General features: G+C 42.5%; 1 protein-coding gene across 5 annotated transcripts in view; it reads right to left on the reverse strand.

The window, feature by feature from the left end:
* UTRN (utrophin) overlaps positions 1–20,338 on the reverse strand; it is a 411,474-nt gene that overhangs the window by 321,098 nt on the left and 70,038 nt on the right. For all 5 annotated transcript variants that reach the window (XM_075748479.1, XM_075748477.1, XM_075748480.1 and 2 more), the window contains one exon: positions 10,414–10,475. In XM_075748479.1, coding sequence (XP_075604594.1) covers positions 10,414–10,475 — 62 coding nt within the window. The remainder of the gene's footprint in view (positions 1–10,413; positions 10,476–20,338) is intronic.

Consider the following 20,338-nt stretch of genomic DNA (forward strand, 5'->3'; position numbering starts at 1 on the left):
CACTTTTCTCAGTTAACAGAAGGTAGTTTTTCTCAGCTTTGCTTATGTTTGCTGTGACAGCAAAAAAAAACACTGGCAGAAACCTCTTCTGCTCAGCCTGCCCGAGCGGGCTTTGCCAGCAGAGCTGCACACACAGAATTGCTGTAGCAGAGACAAGGGCTTGATAAGGCAGACAAAAGAACGTAATTAACAGACTTTGCTTAGAAAGACAGCATGTTGGTTCCCAATGCTTTAATCTGGCACTGACAGCAGGAAAGGAGCTGATTCACTTCAGCAGGGGCTGGCATAAGGGAAAGAGGAAGAAGGAAGGAAAGGAAGGCAGAGCAAGAGAAAAGAAATTAGAGAAGTAAAAGCTGGAGACAGCAGGTAAGCTGGGGCTAGGCCTGCTTGTGCTTCCATAAACTTTGCACGGTGACACATTTGTTATCCACCACAGGGCTCATGCAGAATGATCACAACCAGATCCAATCCACCACGTTACCTTTATTCCAACAAATATTTTGGTGCCAGTCTTTGTGCTAACAGGAATAGGGGAGGGAAGAGACAAAGATGACCTTTCACTAGTTATCTACAGCAAGAAAACACTACTTCTGTTGATTCATCTCTTGTGGGGCAACAGCAGCAGTGGTTTCCGAATGATCTTTGAGCTGGAGACAGGTGCTAGCCGTACGTGGCAAGACCAGTCGCTACGGGCATTGGCTTTGCATGTTCCAGCGAGGCACCGGCACCATCCGGGAAGGAGAGCCCACGCACAGCGATCTCCTCGCAGCAGCGGCAGCAGCCGCCCTCACATGCCCGTCAGCCAGCAGTCTTTCAGCCCCTTACCCTGGATCGGGTTTAAGAGGGTGACTCACACTTCCTTGTGTGCATCTAGGATTACTCGCAAAGAAGGGTCATCCAGGCCAGCCAATATGACTATGCAGAGATCATTCCTTCTCTTTGCCAGAAAGTGTTCCCAGGAAATAGAGGAAGATATAAATAAAATCTGGACCAGATTTTTAAGAGAATCATCCAATGCTACCGACAGTAGAAAGACCAGCCATCAACATTTACTGTTTGTTCTACTGAAGCCGCACACACCTGAAAGGCAGCAATCTTGAATATATTTTACAGTAGAACATTCTTAACTGTCTCTATATTACTGATGAGGCATTGTAACAAATTGAGCCAAGTTATAGAGAATTAAAGGGAATCACAAATTCTCAGTAAGATAAAGCCTCTTTTTTTTTTTTTTAAACACAAGCTATTTATCATTTTATCACAGCTATTTATGTGCTTCGTATATTATCCTTGAGTATGAAATTATATGCAAAGTTGACCATTAAAGATGTTTTAATGTCTACTCAGTTGTTTAACTAGAAACATGCAGTTTTCTCTTATGTCATCATAGTTGCCTGCAGTAGAGAATTTACATGTTCTTTAAATCAATAATTATTGAACGTACATTATTAGACCTAACTCTTTTCCAATAAATGAATGCCAAAGATGTTTGAGAGTAAGAGATAAGCCTCCTCTATTTCACATCCTCCTCAGTGATACTGATTCAGACCTCCTAGTGACGACAGTAAAACCAGGATGAAAGGTCCTCTCAGTTTCACAGTAATGCACGCTGGCTGTCACCAGGGAAGTAACACATATTGCAAAAGCATACATATGACCTTCACCAGCCACCAAGGGAATAAAGCAGATGAATTTTGGCTGCTCAGAGCAGTGTTGGGAAAAGCTCTAGTTGCCATTTAGATCATGCGCCACCTCAGAAACACCAAAACACTGTGAAAAGATATAGGAAGCAGTACATCTTGATTTTCCATCAGATTCTTCCGATCTTCCAATGCCACTTCTATGAACATCAGAGTTGTCTTTTGTTAATTATTTTTAATCAAAAGATGACTATTTTTAACATTTAATAAGATGCTCAGTAACTAGGTCAAAATAGTAGTAGAGCTGCAAAGACCCTTTTATCATAGAATCACAGAATGGTTTGAGTTGGAAGGGACCTTAAAGACCATCTAGTTCCAACCCCCCTGCCATGGGCAGGGACACCCTCCACTAGACCACGTTGCCCAAAGCCCCATCCAACCTGGCCTTGAACACTGCCAGGGATGGGGCATCCACAACCTCTCTGGGCAACCTGTTCCAGATCCTCACCACTCTAACAGTAAAGAATTTCTTTCTAACATCTAATCTAAATCGGCCCTCCTTCAGCTTAAACCCATTACCCCTTGTCCTGTCACTACACTCCCTGATTAACAGTCCCTCACCAGCTTTCCTGTAGGCCCCTTCAGGTACTGGAAGGCCGCAATTAGGTCTGCCCACAGCCTTCTTTTCTGCAGGCTGAACAATCCCAACTCTCAGCCTGTCCTCACAGGAGAGGTGCTCCAGCCCTCTGATCATCTTGGTGGCCCTCCTCTGGACTCACTCCAGAGGTCCACATCTGGTCCATGTCTCTCCTGTACTGGGGCCCCCAGAGCTGGATGCAGTACTCCAGGTGGGGTCTCACCAGAGCGGAGTAGAGGGGCAGGATCACCTCCCTCGACCTGCCGGTCATGTTTCCTTTGATGCAGCCTAGGACACAGTTGGCTTTCTGGGCTGCAAGCACACATTGCTGGGTTACGTTGAGCTTCTCGTCCACCAATACCCCCAAGTCCTTCTCCTCAGGGCTGCTTTCAATCCATTCCTCGCCCAGCCTATAGTTGTGCTTGGGATTGCGCCAACCCACGTGCAGGACCTTGCACTTTGCCTTGTTGAACTTCATGAGGCTCACATGGGCCCACGTCTCAAGCCTGTGAGGGTCCCTCTGGATGGCATCCCTTCCCTCCAGCGTGTCGACCACACCACACAGCTTGGTGTCATTGGCAGACTTGCTGAGGGTGCACTCAATCCCGCTGTTGATGTCGCCGACAAAGTTGTTAAACAGTGCTGGTCCCAGTACCAAGCGCTTTTTCTTGAGAAGGGGGAAATATTGAGCAGGTTGGGTGCTTAAACAATAACACTATAACATGAACCATTTGTAACATTCAAGTACATTCCTAGGGAACTCATGGTAACCACCTACTTAGTTTAAACTTACAAACAACACAAAGAGTAAGAACTACACTTTACCATGACCAATACAGAGTAAGAAACATGTTAAGTGCTGCTACATCATGAGGCCAGTACATGGGAACTCAATGTGGGAAACAATTCAGAAAGCAAAAAGGTCATTGCAAAAAGTAAACAACTATGTCAACAAACAATCTTGCCAATTTCTAATTTAAGACCATAGTCATTGTTTACAGAAGTATTTTTATTAAAATGTGATACTTTTTTTCCATTCTCCTTCCACTGACATGCAGGAGTTCTAGGACAGCATACATAAATAGTAGCTATACTGTGAGAGATGTATTTTAGTTGAGTATGCTCTACTCTACGCTGAATATGCCTGAGTAGTTGTGGCCCCTCTACACGAGACTAGTACCAAAACTATGAATTCAAATACGAAGTAAAAAATAAATAAAAGTTACAATCACAAGAGGAAAACACTTTATAGATCGAATTAAATATAACTACTAGTGCTTAAAAATAAAATAATTAGAAGCAAAGAAATAGCTATTTAAAACTCCAGATTAACGGGGGGAGAAGTAAGACTCATCACTGAGATATGCTGGAAAGTTTGACTCTGCTAGGTGACAGACATGAGTTCAAGGAGCAGCAAAGCTGAAAACTAAAGATAGCTCAATCCACAGAACACCTGAAATACTTGACTGACAACATGATAGAAGGAGGGAAAACATACAGAAGCAAATATTAGACATAGCAAGGCAGCAAAACAAACACAAGGCATTAACAACTCTGTCGGTCTTTTTCTCCTCAGCATATCTATTAATGCATTTACATAAGCTTACATTATTATAATGTTTAATGTAACAGTACTAACCTTGGCTTGCAATTAAGCCTCATTATGTATCATTACCAGCAGGGGCAGTTGGTACCATACTTTTTATCACTGCCAGTTATTTCTGCTGTAAGATTGGAATGTTATTTTTTCTCCCCTCCTCTTTTTTTTTTTTCAGCCAGGTAACTTCAGATTGTAACTTGGTTCCTTACAAAAAAATTCCTGCTGACCAAGCTGACTATTGTTCTCATTAGCGATTAACAGGTAAAGGGACAGATTGTTTCATTGCCTCTACCAAGTTCAGCTCTAGCGCCTGAGCGAGAAGGTCACACAAACACGAATACACAAATGCTCCAACAACTGGGATGGTAACCGAGACCACGAATCAAGCTCTATCCCAAAGCCCAGAGCATTACTCAAAATCAGCAGTAATTACAGTCCGTATTACTACACTAAGCTTTGAAGTGCAGCAAGGGAGATGGTGCCCACACCCTGTTCTTCGAGCAGAAAACAGCAGCAGTTGAGAGGAGGCAATAAAACCGGCAATTCTCATGCTGTAGCTAAATCTGGGAGAGATCATGAACTGCTATCTATTATTGCTTATATGCTATAAATTAATCATCTTTACCGTATGTCACAACCTATTAGAGAACAAAAAGATTTATTTTCCTACATCTTTGTTAATTCACATCCTATTTGACTTCTCAGAAGGAAGGACTAAGTAATCCAGTTAAGGAAAAAAAGTAGACTAAAAATTGAATTTTTCAAGGCCGGTTCATACAAACACTAATTCTTTTCCACCCAGGTTGTTCCTCAGGTTAAGGCCAAATTTTTTATAAGCTTTGGCTGTCTTTGAATGAAGTTACATTTTACAGTTTCATTCAGCAGTGGAAAACAGCAGGAGCAATTAGACTGGAGAATATTTTACCAGCAGTCAAGTATTTGCTTGCTTGTGCCACAAAAACTGAACCAGAAAAAGGACTAAAGACCATCTTAGGTGATGTCTCCTTGAACAGATAAAATTGCCTAATCAATCTTTTTGATCTCTCTTCTTGCATGACTAATACATTAAACTCCATAATTCTCCTTCCCCAAAAAAATCTCTTCTGAAATGTCTTTGGTCTCAGGTATCTCGGGTCATGTGAAATTAATTATCTTGAATAGGTATGCTTTTGTCTTTAAAAAGATTTATCACATTTGCTAAGAGTCAGCAGTGGAGCAGCAAAATATCTTCAGAAGTATGGGGTCTGACATTTACTATTATGGTAAAACAACCCCTAGAAGAAAGGAGAAAATTAAGGAGAAAAAATGGTGGAAAAGTTCTATACAGCACACCACCCAGAAAGTTAGAGAAGACTTTGCAGTTAGCAAATGAATTAATGCCCAGTATAATGAGGGAAGGACTGTTTTAATTTTAAGATGCATGTGAAGCCATCACATCACAAAGCACTCTAAGTACAGCTCACCAGTTTGCCTACTGCCCTGTCTTCTCTCATCCTTACTTTATTTGGTGTCCTTCCAGGGGAGGGGACCCGTCAGAGCCCAGGAGAGGAAACGCAGAGGAGCTCCAGCACCAAGCATTTGTCTTCTCACAGGCTAACCTGGAGCTCAGCCCTGGAGGATGCAGCCCACTCCCAAGCTGCACCTCAGCCTCTTCTTCGCTCTTTAACCCTAAACTGAAATAGATTTTGGAAGACCGCAGAGCAGGAGAGAGCTTAAGATGCTGTTAAAAGCATGGGAGAGGTCTGGCTTTACCCACGCTGGCAGGTCCTAGCTCCAAGCCCTGCCAGAGCTGCAGCTGCTGGCCAATGTAGATGTCAGGGCTTGCAGGATCAGGATCACGGCAATACATGCAACAAGAATGATGCAAATGCAGAAATAAGACTGTATAAGGCTTCCACATATAGGAAGAATGAAATTGAGAGCTTGGACTGGAAAGACGTGGGAGTACACGACAAAAAGGGAAAGGAAGCACAGCTCTCAGGCACGCCAGGGCTTTGAATGCAGTTCCTGACACCTTGGAACAATGCCCCCAGTTGGCTCCGTTCAACAGCTATCCATACCCAAGGCTTATGACTGGGGGGCAGGGAACTCCAGCGTCACTTTCAGTGAATACTGCAAACATCTCAGGGGTTTTATGGTCTTTTGCAGAGCACAACCTTCCTAACAAAAAAGCGTTTTTGCCACCGCTGTGGGAAAGCTTCCCAAATGTAATGAAGACATGATTCTTTGGGGAAAAGGAAGAGCCTCAGTCTGCCCATGCTGGATGTGTGAACTTCCTCTGGAGTGACAGCACTGAGCTCAACAGGCTGTGACAGATCTGACTCCACAGGTCTAAATAAAGGGTTAGGGCATCATGTTTCTTGCACTGACTCTGGGTCCAACCTGCCAAGTTCAGGAATAGCAGAAGAGGAGAGTAACCAATCTGAAAGCAAACTTGGAAAAGAAGTACCTTGGAAAAATGGGACCATGAAAGCCAGCAAAGACTGACTCCTGCAAGGAGATAAAGAGAGGGCAAGTCTAGGACCGCTTAGACAAAGAGAGATGCAAAAATAAGGCCAACCACACAGGCATCAAATCCTGTAAGGGCTGGGAAGGTGAGGAGATGCAGAGTGGGAGAAGGGGAAAGGAAGGACAGACAGAGCAGGTCTGGAGCTTTAACAAGAAAAACTGGGTCTTGCTGGGTAAGCAGCTAAGTGACAAAGACAGAAGTGGGAATGAAATAGGCAGGGTGAACAAAACTCCAGATTTGCTGGGATTTGCTGGCAGGCAAGCTTTCTGACAGAAGACAGTGTAATAGGAAGTGTGGGGGGGAGGAGAAAAAAAACACAACAAACCACACACACAAAAAAAACCAAAAAACAGGTCAGAAAGTAGAAGTAAAGAAAGTAAACAAGGGCAGAAAAAGCTGTACTTGCAGGGTCTAAAGTGGGACACAAGACTCCTGAATCCCTCAACATGCCTGTCAAGTTTTCTAGAAACCTTCTAGAGTTGCAAGTGGAGTATCCAACCACTATGCTATATAATTATCAGTTGAAGCGTCAGAGGTCTGTATGATGGATCTAAAAGTCCCAGGCCTGCAGATATGCCATGCAGATAGATACAGATTGAAACTATTTAGAAGTCTGGAAAAGTCAAAATTAGGGTTGATTGCAAAATCTTCATTCACTCCCCTTTTACTTATGTGTAACAAATAACATATGGTTAATAGAGAAGTAAGTTATCCTGTGGACCTGAATTCAAACTCTACTTTTAGTCAAGAGTTTCCCTGTAACTAATCAGAATAATTTAAAGCACAATTTTACAGGTAATCACTAACTATGTGCCAGATTAAGAGAATTCCTTAGATCATTAAGCCCAGTCCTTGCTGACACGGGCATCATCTTCTTGAAGTCCCTTCTCTATGCTGATCAAGCTCCATCAGAAAATCAATTAGATATTTTAGATAATTTCCTTGAGTCTGCAGAAGAGATGGACTCTCTGGGCTCTGTCATAAGACTCAACAAGAGCTCTGGTTTATATGAAGATATTACAGAAATCTCAAAGTCTCAGACTGGGCACTCAATTAGTAGATACTTCTGATATATACCTTTACTTGTAATGGCAGTAAACACAGAAAATGATACTCTTGCATTGCAGAAAGGTGTTCTGAAAATACATCCATCAATACTTATGAACTGGTAAGTATTAATGAAAAAAGGATAGAAAGGGATAAAGGGATAGGAAAAAGGATAGAAAAGAGTTTTACAGAGTTTGAAGAGTGTGCATTAACTATCCATACAACTAGATGCCTTAATTAGTGGGCTATACCACAGGGAAACAGCTATATCTGACTCTTGAAATTAGACTGGACAGAGAAATGGAAAAAACATACAATAAGAAAAAACATCACATAGCTTAATATAAAGATACGCTGAAATGCTCTGTATCAATATTTATTTTAATGCAAGCTTCCCTATTGGTTAAAGCTTGGTAAAATAGACTATTTATCTAACAATTTTTATTCCCTTTAATTTTAACAAAATATTCTTACTACACAACCATCATAGGCTTGTGAGCTGTAGTGGCTCTGCTAAGGTAAAGATATCTACAAGTGAGCATTGAGGCTTGGCAGAGTACATTTATTGACCTTAAGACTCAATCCACTTTAAATGTGCTTGTGCCTTCATTTCAAAAAATACACACAGACACGATGCATTTTGTACTAGCACAGTTCAAATGAAGAGCACAAACACAAGTTACTGCACTGTGAACTAGAGCGAGAACTTACATCTCACCAAATAGGAGCCCAAAGCAGATATGGGTACCTCACAGCATACTTGAGATATTGAGTTTTGCTCATCTACCTATTCTCTGATGAGAGAAGGGAAAGACATTGCTCTCTTTCTAGATCCTTCGTAAAACCCTGTTTAAGTGATTTAAGTCAAGGTCAGAGATTGAGTGCGTTATGCAATTGCAATTTTAGGATTTTTGTATGCCAAACTAATTTATAGAGGCTCAGCTGTTTGCTTTTTATTTATGTGTTTAATTGAAGGGCAACTACAATATAATTAATGGGGAAGGAACAAGCAAAATTCTTGGAGTGAACTTTGCAATTCCATACAAAATTCCTCAGTTACCATTTTGTTTTCTGCAACATAGGTCAGATTACATTTATCCAGCCTCTAAAATCTCTCTGTCCTACTAAGCAGCTGAATCAATCTAGTTCACGGGAAAAGAATTTTAAACAACTCATTTGAGTTGGTAAATTTAAAAATTTCAATAAGACTGAAATCAGTCTCTCTACATTTTCAAGGCACAGTTGAAAGTAGACTTTCTTACATGAGGTGATTTCTACTTAACACCAGTAATTTCCTTGCAATTTGAACATGCCAGTGTTCATAAATCTGTATCGTGTCATGGCAAAGTAGCCACGCTCAAGTTTGAATTGGACATGCAGTAGTCAAGAGTATGTCCTTTTATACGAGTCTCTTTAATCATTAACATGGCTTTCATAGCTTCGCTTGGTTTAATGAGCCATGAAGTTACACAGTTACTTCAAAATCCAACCAGTATCTGACCATACTCTGTGGCAGAGAAATCCAGGAGCTAAGCCGGATCTGTCTGAATACACAGCATGAAAGGAAAAGCTAGTTTATAAAATCTATCCATGGGTGTACAAGTATAAAGACCGAAAACAATTTTACCTATTTCAATACAACATCCCTAACACATACAAACAAGTCACATAGCACATTCTCAGTATCACTGTCATTTCCGTGGTCATGCCATCTTTGTGCCACGGTAAGTCTCTACAAACAGGCCTTCCTTTCTCACCACGTTTTCACGCCTTACCTGACCCTGCCCTGCCTAACCCTCCTCCCGCAGAACCGCCTTTCCTCTCGGCAGCAGACAAAAGCAGAGCACGCACCAACCAGTTATGCGTACGCACTCCTCCCCTCCAGAGCAAACCAGCCAAGAATGCGTTGGATGAAGACTGCAAGATATCAGCTTTCAACCAAAACAAGCCTAAGCCAAAGTGAATCAACCAAGACCACGAGCCTTGCGTTGCCCAGTGTCATGTTGCACAGGAAGGAAGGTAAAAATTTCTTACATTTCTGACCAAGAACTTCAGAAGGGCAGTGCTCCAGAGGTAGCCATTCATTGCTATAGCACTGTCGTTGCTTTATTTAAAAAGAAAAACAAACCAACACCCCCCCACCCCCCTGCTTTCTATATATCTACTTTCAGGATTTCACATATGTGCCCTTTTTTAATAACAGGGTGCAAACTACTAGTTATCCCACTTGCAGCAGCATACTGGCTAGAAAAACACAGGAGTTGTCTGATAATAACCCAGGTTCCTTCACACATTCAAACTATAAAGTAGGGAAACTTCCCACAGCCACCATGCTCCTGGGCAAAGTGTCATTTTTCACTATCAGCAGAACAGCACAAAAAGCAGGCTTTAAATAGCATCCCAAAGCAACCACCACTTCCTTTCTCATCCCAAAACACAAATGCAGATCCTCAGTAAGTTTCATGTCAGTAAAGAGAATTAAAGAAATGTACAGCATGAAAGCCAAGGAAAACTCAAAGTGAGCGAGTAAATATACAAAATCTCACAGTCAAGACCCAAGTAGCAACACCAGGTGGCTTTAAGTTGAGGTTTGCAGAGTATTTTGGATGAGTAAAGCTGACTCAGCAGCACTGAGAGTAAACATAGTGACTTGGGTTCAAAATCTGCTGTAATACACTCAGAAAACTGCATGCAGGAATAAACCGTATAAAGAGGACCACAACCCAGACACCGTCATGCAAATAACTATTTAACATATTAACAAATAGAATATTTCAGTTTTTCTTAAACAAGACACATAGTATCAAATGCTTCTGTGCAGAGGAAACAGAGAGGGATCAAATATCACACTATTTTATCTGTTTTCATTACACATTTTACTAGGAGTATTCTACAAGAGTAAAAGCAAAGTATATTTAACCAATATTGTTCTAAACAGGGAATCAAACGAAATAACATAGTACTTTCAACCCAACATTACCTTGGAAAACCGAGCATTTATCCATTTTGTAAAGGTCTTCTTCTGTACATCATTGTGTTCATCTGGAGAGAGAAAATAAGAAAACAATGAGTGAAAATGCATCATCTTAATCCTAGATTGCTCAAAACAGGTCATATTAAACACTGTCCTGACTCAGCGGGAGAATTTTTTGCCTGATCTGTCAATAGACCTGTTCAAACCTCGGTGAGACTTTGGTACTTGCAGAGTCACACAAGCGTTTCAACTTTGCTAGCAACCACAGCAGCTCCTTTGCATTAGAATCAGCCTCACAGCACCTCCTGGGCAGGATTCCGATGCGTTAAATTCACAGGCTCCCCATCTGGTGCAAAGCAACCTATGAAACCATGGGCTGTTAATCACCAGACTTTTTCAACACCTTTTTGCCTGGATGAGGTCCTTATTCAAGCGTCTGATGCAGATAATAGCCTCCTTCAGTACACGGCACAGCAACTGCAGTAGCAAAACTGCTGGCATAACTCTGGAAGCACTTCCATCCTTACCCACCCTCAGCCTGGTTTCACACCTGAGTTAGGAACCATGTTAGTCATCAGTCACAGCCAAGTTCAGCTAAAGTGTGGGAAGGGCTCAGCAGCCCTTCCCTTCAGGTGCTCTTACTGGTGTGGCACCAGCGTACCACCACCTAGGGTCCAGGAGACAGCCAGAAGGAAGGACCCAGCAGAACAAGGAAGAAGGACAGGCGAGCACCTACAGGTCAAAGCAGAGGGAGAAGGAGTCACCTCCAGCTGTGCAGAGACAAGATAGCTAGCCAGGTTGTTTAAGGAAGCCATTTGGGAGTCACCTACCATTTTTCAGAGTCTGTCCCACCAAACCAGGCTGAGTCACCTCCAACACAGCATGTATCACAGGACACCTCTAAGGTAAGTTGCACTGAGCAGTGCTAAGGGCAAGACTCTGCCTCATCACTGCACTTAAATGGCACTGAATTACCTGCTGACAACAGACCAGGCCAAGGAACTTGGCCCACCATGGATTTTCAGGCCTCCTTGCTGCAGCCAAGAAGAAAAGACAGACATGCAGCCTGTGAAAGGCATCAACTTCCAAATGCACGCAGCAGACCACAGCCAAGGCAGGCAGTCTTTGCCTTCCACTGGGCAAACTCAGCTTGACAGCTGTAGCCCAGATCATGATCTCTGAGAGGCCTGCAAGGCTCCACGAGCTGCTTAACAGACCAGCCTCAAGACACGCTTCAGGCGCCCGCAGCACCCTGCTGCTGGGGATGCTCTCTGGCAGAACCTCTTGGTGGCAGCTGGCACCGAGTTTTCAAAGCCCCTTACCGCAACAAAGCATACCACCGTGGTGTTCAGACCACCTGTCCCTGCACTAGGATGAAGCCATAGAAAAAAAATGGATTGAAACTCAAATATTCCACTTCATGAAATTGTGAAAAGGAAAAAAAACATTATACAGTCTAAAGAGATATCAGATTGAAAGGCACCACTTAAAAGATCACACACCTCAGCAGCAATCGAGACTGTTGTACAGTGATGTTTTACCTACGAAATGCAGATGCTTACTAAAAAAAGTCACAGGATACTACCAGAAGATTCCTTAGGTAGATGACATCAAAATATCTTGTTTCTGGCCCAACATGCATCTGAAACTGATGCCATTCATGTCTGATATATCTAGCCATAAACCTGTTACACACAGGCTACTGGAACAGTGGAACAAATTACATGGTGTTTTTTACCTAACAGGCATGAACAAAGAATAGCAGCTACGGCTCAGTCCAGACAAGAGAAGAAGTCACGTTGGTAAGAAATGAGATGTCACAACAGCTAAAAGACTTAGTAACCTTTATGAAAATGTTCATATCAATTTAAAATAAAACCTCAGTTCTGGGCTTCTTTTAGGCTATGGCTTAAAAATCTGCTTAGGGCATACAAAAGAGTGCACATCTGCTGCAACGTGGCAGCCAGCAGCCATTGTTTCACCCTTCCGTGCCTCTCCTCTTTGCCACCTAAACCTGATCCAACACAGCCAACTCCTCAGTCGCACCTCAAGCTCAATCAGAAATCAAAGATAATCCATTGCAGAAAAAGATTTTTCCAAAAGAGCTTCAACATACCTACAGTGCATGCACAGCAGGCCACGGTTAAAACAGCTTGTTGAAATTCAAGGTGGTGTTCTGAAGGAATACAATTACCTAAAAGACCTCATTAACCCTGCTGTCTTCTCTCAGTGAAATACAGCACCTTGCCATCAAGATACTCGGTGCCATGTACCCATCTTACAGGAGACAGACAGGGTCAAGATTTGAACTCCAACTATCTGGATATATTTACTCCATTTTTTTCCCCCTCCAAGGTTTTTTCGTTTTGTTTTTTTGTTTGTTTTGGTGTGTGGGTTTTTTTTGGTTTTGTTTTGTAGGAGACAGGAACAGATGAGATTAACTGCCACTGTTGAACCAAAAAGCTAACTTTGTACAAAATTCAATCCCAGACTGTCCAACTCTTGATAACGTTTGCCATTTGCATTAATTGCAAATAATATTTGTATTGAATGTATTGAGATTCAAACATCCTTCTCTCCCTTTAAATATCATTCAGTAACCTCTGTCCCTTTTCTGCCAACACCCCCAAATACATACTTATGTGCCAAGATGCCTTCCTAAGGCTCAGTCTGCCTTTTTCCTTCCTTAAGCTTCTGTGAAAATCAAGAGTAACCCCAAAGTTTTGAGGTCTGATGTTCTTTTAAGGTGCTTACTCCTTAAGATGATAAAGGCAAAGCACAAAGAGAGGCCAAAAATAGTTGTATTGACAGTGTAAAAGGATAACACCAGTTATGAAAAGGGTCATGTATTTATAAGTCCTGTGCACTAGGAGCTCTGCACATGCACAGCAGAGGGGACAGCTCTTCTCAGCACCACACCAGCTTCAGCCTGCCGGGACTCCATCAGCTGGCCTTGCTCCTACAGCTGCTGCCCCCAGACCTCAGGTCTAGTTTGTGCAAGTGCTCCCGTGATGTGTGCTGCAGTAGCACATGTAACATTTCCTAAAAATCCAGCTCCTTTTCCCTCTTCAGAAAAGAGGGTTGGGGGGGACACAACAAAAAAATCCACACCACCAAAACAAACAAACAAAAACCCAAACCAAACACCAAAACAACAACAACAACAACTAACAAACCAAAGCACACATGACTTCAGTAAACATGAACTACTTAGTCTTTAATGGTGAAGACAAGAATATGACTGTATATACCCCTGCTATCTCTTAGGTATCAGAGCATCCTTTCCATTTCAGTTAGGCAAGGAATTGGAATCCCCCCAACTCCCATCTTCCCAAAACAGCCCGCTCAGCTATAAAACCCACAGATGACACTTGCCCAGTCAGGCTCTGCTTTCATGTTTGTTTTATAAAGCCTCTGAAACTAGGATTTTTGTAATTGGCCATTGTAGCTAGGGCTGTGTCAAGCTTTCTGCTATAAATCCCTGGAAAGAAATTTGTAACTGAAATGCTGGTGCTTTGTTAACAACAGTGACAAGTTATTTTATCCCTCAAATTAATTTTCTTTAGAGTCCTATGAGCCTGTAAAGCTAACCCCTGGAGTCTGACATTATGATTCGGCTAACAAATTAGCCACATTCAGTCAAAAAAAAAAACCAACCCCAAAAAAACCCCCAACCCACAATGTTACCATTCAGCAGAGCACACAGTACTCCGGCCAGTCAACTTCTCGCACAAGACATCAAAAATGTCAGCAAGTCACAGCCCAGTGAGAAACAAATTCACCAAGTCGCCGAAACATTTGTGTTTCCTTTCACACTGCTGCAGCCTGACGATAAAAGCCAAGGACTGACTGGGGGCCAAATTCTGCTTCATCCCCCACCGACTGTTTCCTCTGGCCAACACAGCACTGCCCACCCTCCAGTCACTTAATGGACTTGTAATGGCTGATGTCAGAACAGTTTGTTCCTTTAAGAGGAAATAAAAAGAAACCTAAACACACAGAGAGAATTAAACTCTTGTGATGACAACAGAGAGAAGAAAAGCTTCCTATCCCGGATGCTTGTTTGCTGAAGCCTTTTCTGTTATACAACATGATGTATGTCTGTGCAACTGCAGCACGCTCAAAACAAGCGGCTCTTGTGATCGGATGCCCAGCCTGTGTCCTGGCATGCAGCCGCCTCCAGCAGCCGCTTTCACAGCCTCACGCACCTCCTCCGCCCTCAGTGCTGTCCCTTAATTGTATTGGGGCACTTTGAAACCACAGCTCAAGTCCAATCTATTACCTTGTGAATATCATGTTCAGGAGCAAAAAGGAATCTAAATGATCTAAAAATAGAGGTAATAACAAAAGCCTCACTGGATTGTGGTTTGCCCTTTACTCAACCTCTGCTTTATACCAAGAGCCAGCTTTCTGATTTCCCCAAAATCCATTACATGCTTACATGACAGAATTGTGTTACGTAGTTTTTGAAAGACAAAAAGTTATCACACCCAAAACAGCTGGCAGCGCAGCGCTACAATGAAAGTGCCCTGGAGAACTGTACAGACTGGATTGGCAAATGAAGTACAGAAATTGCCCAACCATTCCAGCACAAGTTACCAAGGGTCATCTCACATTTTAAGACTTAAATAATGAGGTGGGGAAGGCAAATTTAGGTTCTCATTTAAGTTCTCAGCAAAGGAATTTAGAAATGAAAGAAGGAATTAGCCTGTGGGTTTCAATTAAGACACTTGGAATGTAACAAAGTTAGAAACATCCCTTTGCCTAAGCCTTTAGGCAAGCAAGAGTATCTATCATAGATACCGCCCCACCCAGGACTAGCACACATCTGAAACCCGACAGCATTAACAGAAAGAAGAGGGGAAAGAATTGTGCGTTCTTGGGTGCAGGATTTTCTGGATAGAAAAAGCATTTTGAAAGTAACTATCTTTTTGTTAAACTCACTCAGACTAATTCATATATAAAAAGACACAAAATAAGCATCTAAAATTTGAGGATGGAAACCAGCATGAGGCAAAGAGCCAAGCAAGCTGCAAAGCACCAGAATGCGTGACCACCAAGCTCACAGAAGAACCTCTGATGCTCATCAGGACTGCTGGGCCTTGACTTCATTAACACAGAATAATCTTTATCACCAGCTCTGGGGTTTTGGGTTGGGCTTTTTAGGGGGGAGGGTGTTGGGTTTTTTTTAAAGAAACAGAAAGCAAAAATTAAAATTGTTCTGCAGATCCTCTCTTTTCTTGCAACACCATGGTAGAACAAATGGCTCCAGCAAGTAATTCGCTTGTAAGCTTTCATCTTCACATTGCAATTTTAATTCCTGCAATCACTGGTGAGCACAAAGTTTTCCCTCATTCCTTCTCCTTCCATTCCCATCAAGCTTCAGCAGTTAAGCAAACCACAGTCATATTAATAGTGTTTCTAACAAAAAAAAGTAATGATGCCTGCCTACAGCAACTGACCCAGGAAATGCTGTTGCCCAAATTGTAAATTCTCTGTATAATCCAAAATATGAAATACAAACTTTACTACAAAAAAACCCCTCCTTACCCCTCCACACACACCTCACTCCCTGGTGTCTCCCAACAGCAGACACCATCTAAAACAAGACACCACAGATGAGTAATGAGGAACCCCCCCTGTTTCCCACTGAAACGTACTGTGAGCCTAAGCTAAATTGTATTTACTTCACAATAAAAAAATCCCCCAGCAACTGATAGCTTAGAAGAAAGCATCCTCACAGCTGAATCAATATTAAAATAGCTGTTTCCCTACCTCCCAGGAAAAGCAATTTAACACGCCACACTGCTGGTCTCAGCGTACTGGAATGACATTTAAAAGGAAACTAGAGAGAACAGTAAGCTCTCAGAGACAGAAATAATGCTGTGGTACTACGCACTGGGCCTAAAGACCCGTGCTGATCAGCCAGTGACCCTGCTGTTTTGATGGGACAACAATGCAAAACCAAGAATTTAGGGCAAAGTGTCCCTATACCTACACAGGGCTGTTCCGGAGCATTGCCTGGGCCCGGCAACCACACATTTCACTCCGACAGCCTGCAACAGATCCCTAACGCTTGGTCAAACCAACCAGCACCAGCTTCCAGTGCAAGACAGCCCTAGGAAGCCTTTGCATGTGATACACTTGTGGGGGCAAGTGTAGGTCCTGCACCTAGGGAGGAATAACCCCAGGCACCAGTACAGGTTAGGGGTTGACCTGCTAGGAAGCAGCTCTGCAGAGAAGGACCTGGGAGTCCTGGTGGACAAGAAGCTATCCATGAGCCAGCAATGTGCCCTTGTGGCCAGCAAGGCCAGTGGTATCTTTGGGTGCATTAAGATGAGCGTGGCCAGCAGGTCAAGGGAGGTTATCCTCCCCCTCTACTTTGCCCTTGTGAGGCCATATCTAGAATATTGTGTCCAGTTCTGGGCTACCAAGTTCAAGAAAAACAACTACTGGAGAGAGTCCAGTGGAAGGCTACAAGGATCATGAGGGGACTGGATCATCTCTTGTATAAGGAAAGGCTGAGAGAGCTGGGGCTGTTTAGTCTGGAGAAGAGAAGACTGAGAGGGGACCTCATCAATGCTTATAAATATCTAAAGGGCAAGTGTCAAGAGGATGGGACCAGACTCTTCAGCAGTGCCCAGTGACAGGGCAAGGGGCAATGCGCACAAATTGGAACACAGGAAGTTCCACCTGAACATGAGGAAAAACTTCTTCACTTTGAGACTTTGAGGGTGACCAAGCACTGGGACAGGCTGCCCAGAGAGGTTGTGGAGTGTTCTTCTCTGGAAATATTCAAAACCCACCTGGACACCATCTTGTGCAACCTGCTCTAGGTGATCTTGCTTTAGCAGGGGGGTTGGACCGGATGATCTCCAGAGGTCCCTTCCAACCCCTACTGTTCTGTGATATAAATACATTTGGGCACGTATTTCACAAACTGCCAGTGATCACGCATCAAGGTTTGAGGCTGGAAAATTTTCTGCCACAATCTTTGGTTAGAGCAAAGGGTTGCGTCTATCAGCAAGTGTACTGTGGAAGAACTGAAATAAAGGTATCACAAATATCTCTATGATGATAGAGAGTGGACTGGATTATATGTGCCCCATAGATACCAAAGGACAAACTTCACCCACAGGAAGAGGAAGATGCCCTCACCATCTCCTCGAGGTCCCAACCAACATGACTGGCACATGGAAAGAGAAGAGAAAGGCAAATAACTCCTGCCCAAAATCTGGCAATTAAGATGTTTCTAAGCACACAAACAGGAGGGCACTTAAAGAGATAGAATAAATCTACAGACACAAATAAAAGGTAAGAATTACAAACTAGATTTTCTGCATATTTTCATTTTGTTATGAACACAGATTAGATCTTTGCATTTCTGAGCAGTTACAAAGAAAGCAGAATTGCTTTCCACAAGTTGGTGTTAGCCATCTGTTCTTTTTCCTCTGCCCAAATCAGAACTATTATTAGGCTTACTTACATTTGTGGAGGTGATTCATGGGATACAAGGTCAGAGGGATCATTGTGATCATCTAGCGTAATCTCCTGCATAACAGGGGAGTGGTCCCCACAAAAGGCCCATCTGCATACCAGAAGGAAGCAGACACACAACAGATGTCAGAGATCCCGCACGGGCCCAAGTAAGCAATATTGCTTGGGCAGAGAAGGAAGCCAAGCCATAAACTCTTCATACGCAAGTATCCCTCTCTGCTAGTTATGGCATAGTTTCAAATCAGGCAAACATCACAAACAACCTTGTCTGAACATCTTCAGGAAACAATGTTCATGGTACAAAAGACATAATGTCATTTTCCACACATGATTATGTCATACTCTGTGGCAAACTTCCTGGGAAAAAAACCCCAAACTTATTTGTAAGAGTAAACTTTTCCAAAGTTTTCATAATTGAATGGAAAAGCAGACCCGATGCAGCAGAAGGAAATGCAGTAATATCCCTGAGACGTTTCACAGGTACTGCTAGAGATGCAGCGTATTCCATGTGTTGCTTTGGCCAGAGCTCCACAATGTTGTGTCAGTCTGAGAAGGCTCACTTGCTGTGTGCAATAAGGACAAATAGCCACATTTCAGATAAGTAGAAAAACCCACCAGACTGGATAGGTTAAATCGTTATCTGTGACAGGTAGGTAAAGACAGCAGCATTCTGCAAAGTTCTTATTTGCAACGCTGAACTTCTGCCCCCTCATATTCCAGATTCTCTTTTATCCCAACTCTGTTCAAAGGGTTTTCCTATCTTCCTTTTCCAAAAAAACCAAAGGCTGCAATCCCAAATCCTCCTCATCTCACATTCTCTGTCTTCGCACTCCCAAATATCAAAGCCTTTCCTGACCCATCCCTTCAGAGATGCCCATGTTTTTCCCAGGCTCCTCCATCCATCTCTCCCCACCTTGTCCCAAATCTCCTTCCACCACAGTCTGTCATCGTTCCTGTTCCTGTTCTAAACCTCTCTAGGTCAACAGCTTTTCCCTACACAAATAGAAGCCAATTCCCAAGACATAAACTAATAATACCTGGTTCCTACATATTACCACATGCTCTGATTTCATAAGAAGTAGATTAATAACATTTGGCATATAAGTATAAGCTCCATCAGCCCCAGCTTCTCCCCATGACTTCTCTGGCCTCTCACTGCAAGCTCCCACCCCATCCCAGCACACAAGGTACAGGCCATGGGTAGCTGGGTATGCACCAGATCGTACCTCACATGCAGGCGCTGACTGGCCACCCACACCAGGCAGCAGCAAAGACATCTATACCTTTTTTTAAAAATTTCTTCTTCAGAGGAGGCACTGCATTCAGGGCCTCTTCTTCCTCCAGCCACTGATTTTCACACAACCTGTAGCTATTTAATTAGCTTTATGACATAAAAATTGGATTAAATTTCCCACTAGTTAATCCAAATCGGACCAGGTGTGCAGTGAAGAAAAAAAATGGAAAGACAAGTATAATCGGGGTATCCTACTTTCCTCGTGAAAATAGATTAAACAACAGATTTCCAAAAAGTGTACACTGTTAACATATATTTAAAATTACATAAATGCTATTTAAATGTTTCTGCAAGCAAGTTGACTAAGTAACTCCCAATATAGACCATATAGGTGCCATTTCAGTGACAGCAGCATGCAAACTAGAGTTATTGAAAAACAAATGGAATTTATAACTGCATGGAATTTAAGTCTTTCCTAGCAGTCCAGTATATAAGACATTCATAACATAGCAACTTCAGCAGCTGAGTTATGCAAAGCCAAGGTATTAGTTTTCTGGGTTTGATTCCCTCAAATCTCTGACGGTATTTAGAAATCTAGTCTTAAGACCAAAACAATAGCACACATACAATTGTATTTAATCCATGGAAGGTAATAAAAAAATAATTTAAACTTTCCAGTGCTAATTAACTCAGAAATTAAGAAAGAACATGTATAGTTTATACACCTGTTGCAATTTCATAACTGTTATAATCACTGCATCAATAAAAGTCTTCTAGCTCTTTCATATGAATGCCTCAAGCCACCTTACAAGTATTAAGCAAGCTTCACCACCTATATGAATCCATCACTCTTCACATTGCTCCCAAGAAGTTTAGTAAACTTTTGCATTAAAGTGTTTTCACAGAAAGTACAGCACAGCAGAGGTCAGAAGGCACCTGTGGAGATTGTTTGTCTAGTCCAATGCCCCCAGTCAGAGCAGGTTGCCCAGGGCCATGCCCAGTCAGGCTTTGAACATCTGCAAGGACAGACTCCACAACCTCTCTGGGCAACCTGTGCCAGAGTTTTAAGTATAAATGGAATTTCCTGTGTTTCAATTTGCACCCATTTTCTTTTGTCCTGTCACTGGGCACAACTCAGAAGAGCCTGGATCCATACTCTTTGCACCTTCCCTTCAGATATTTATAAACTTTGGTAGCAAT

The sequence above is a fragment of the Balearica regulorum genome, chromosome 3 (assembly GCF_011004875.1).
Source record: "Balearica regulorum gibbericeps isolate bBalReg1 chromosome 3, bBalReg1.pri, whole genome shotgun sequence".
NCBI classification, from domain to species: Eukaryota; Metazoa; Chordata; class Aves; order Gruiformes; family Gruidae; genus Balearica; species Balearica regulorum.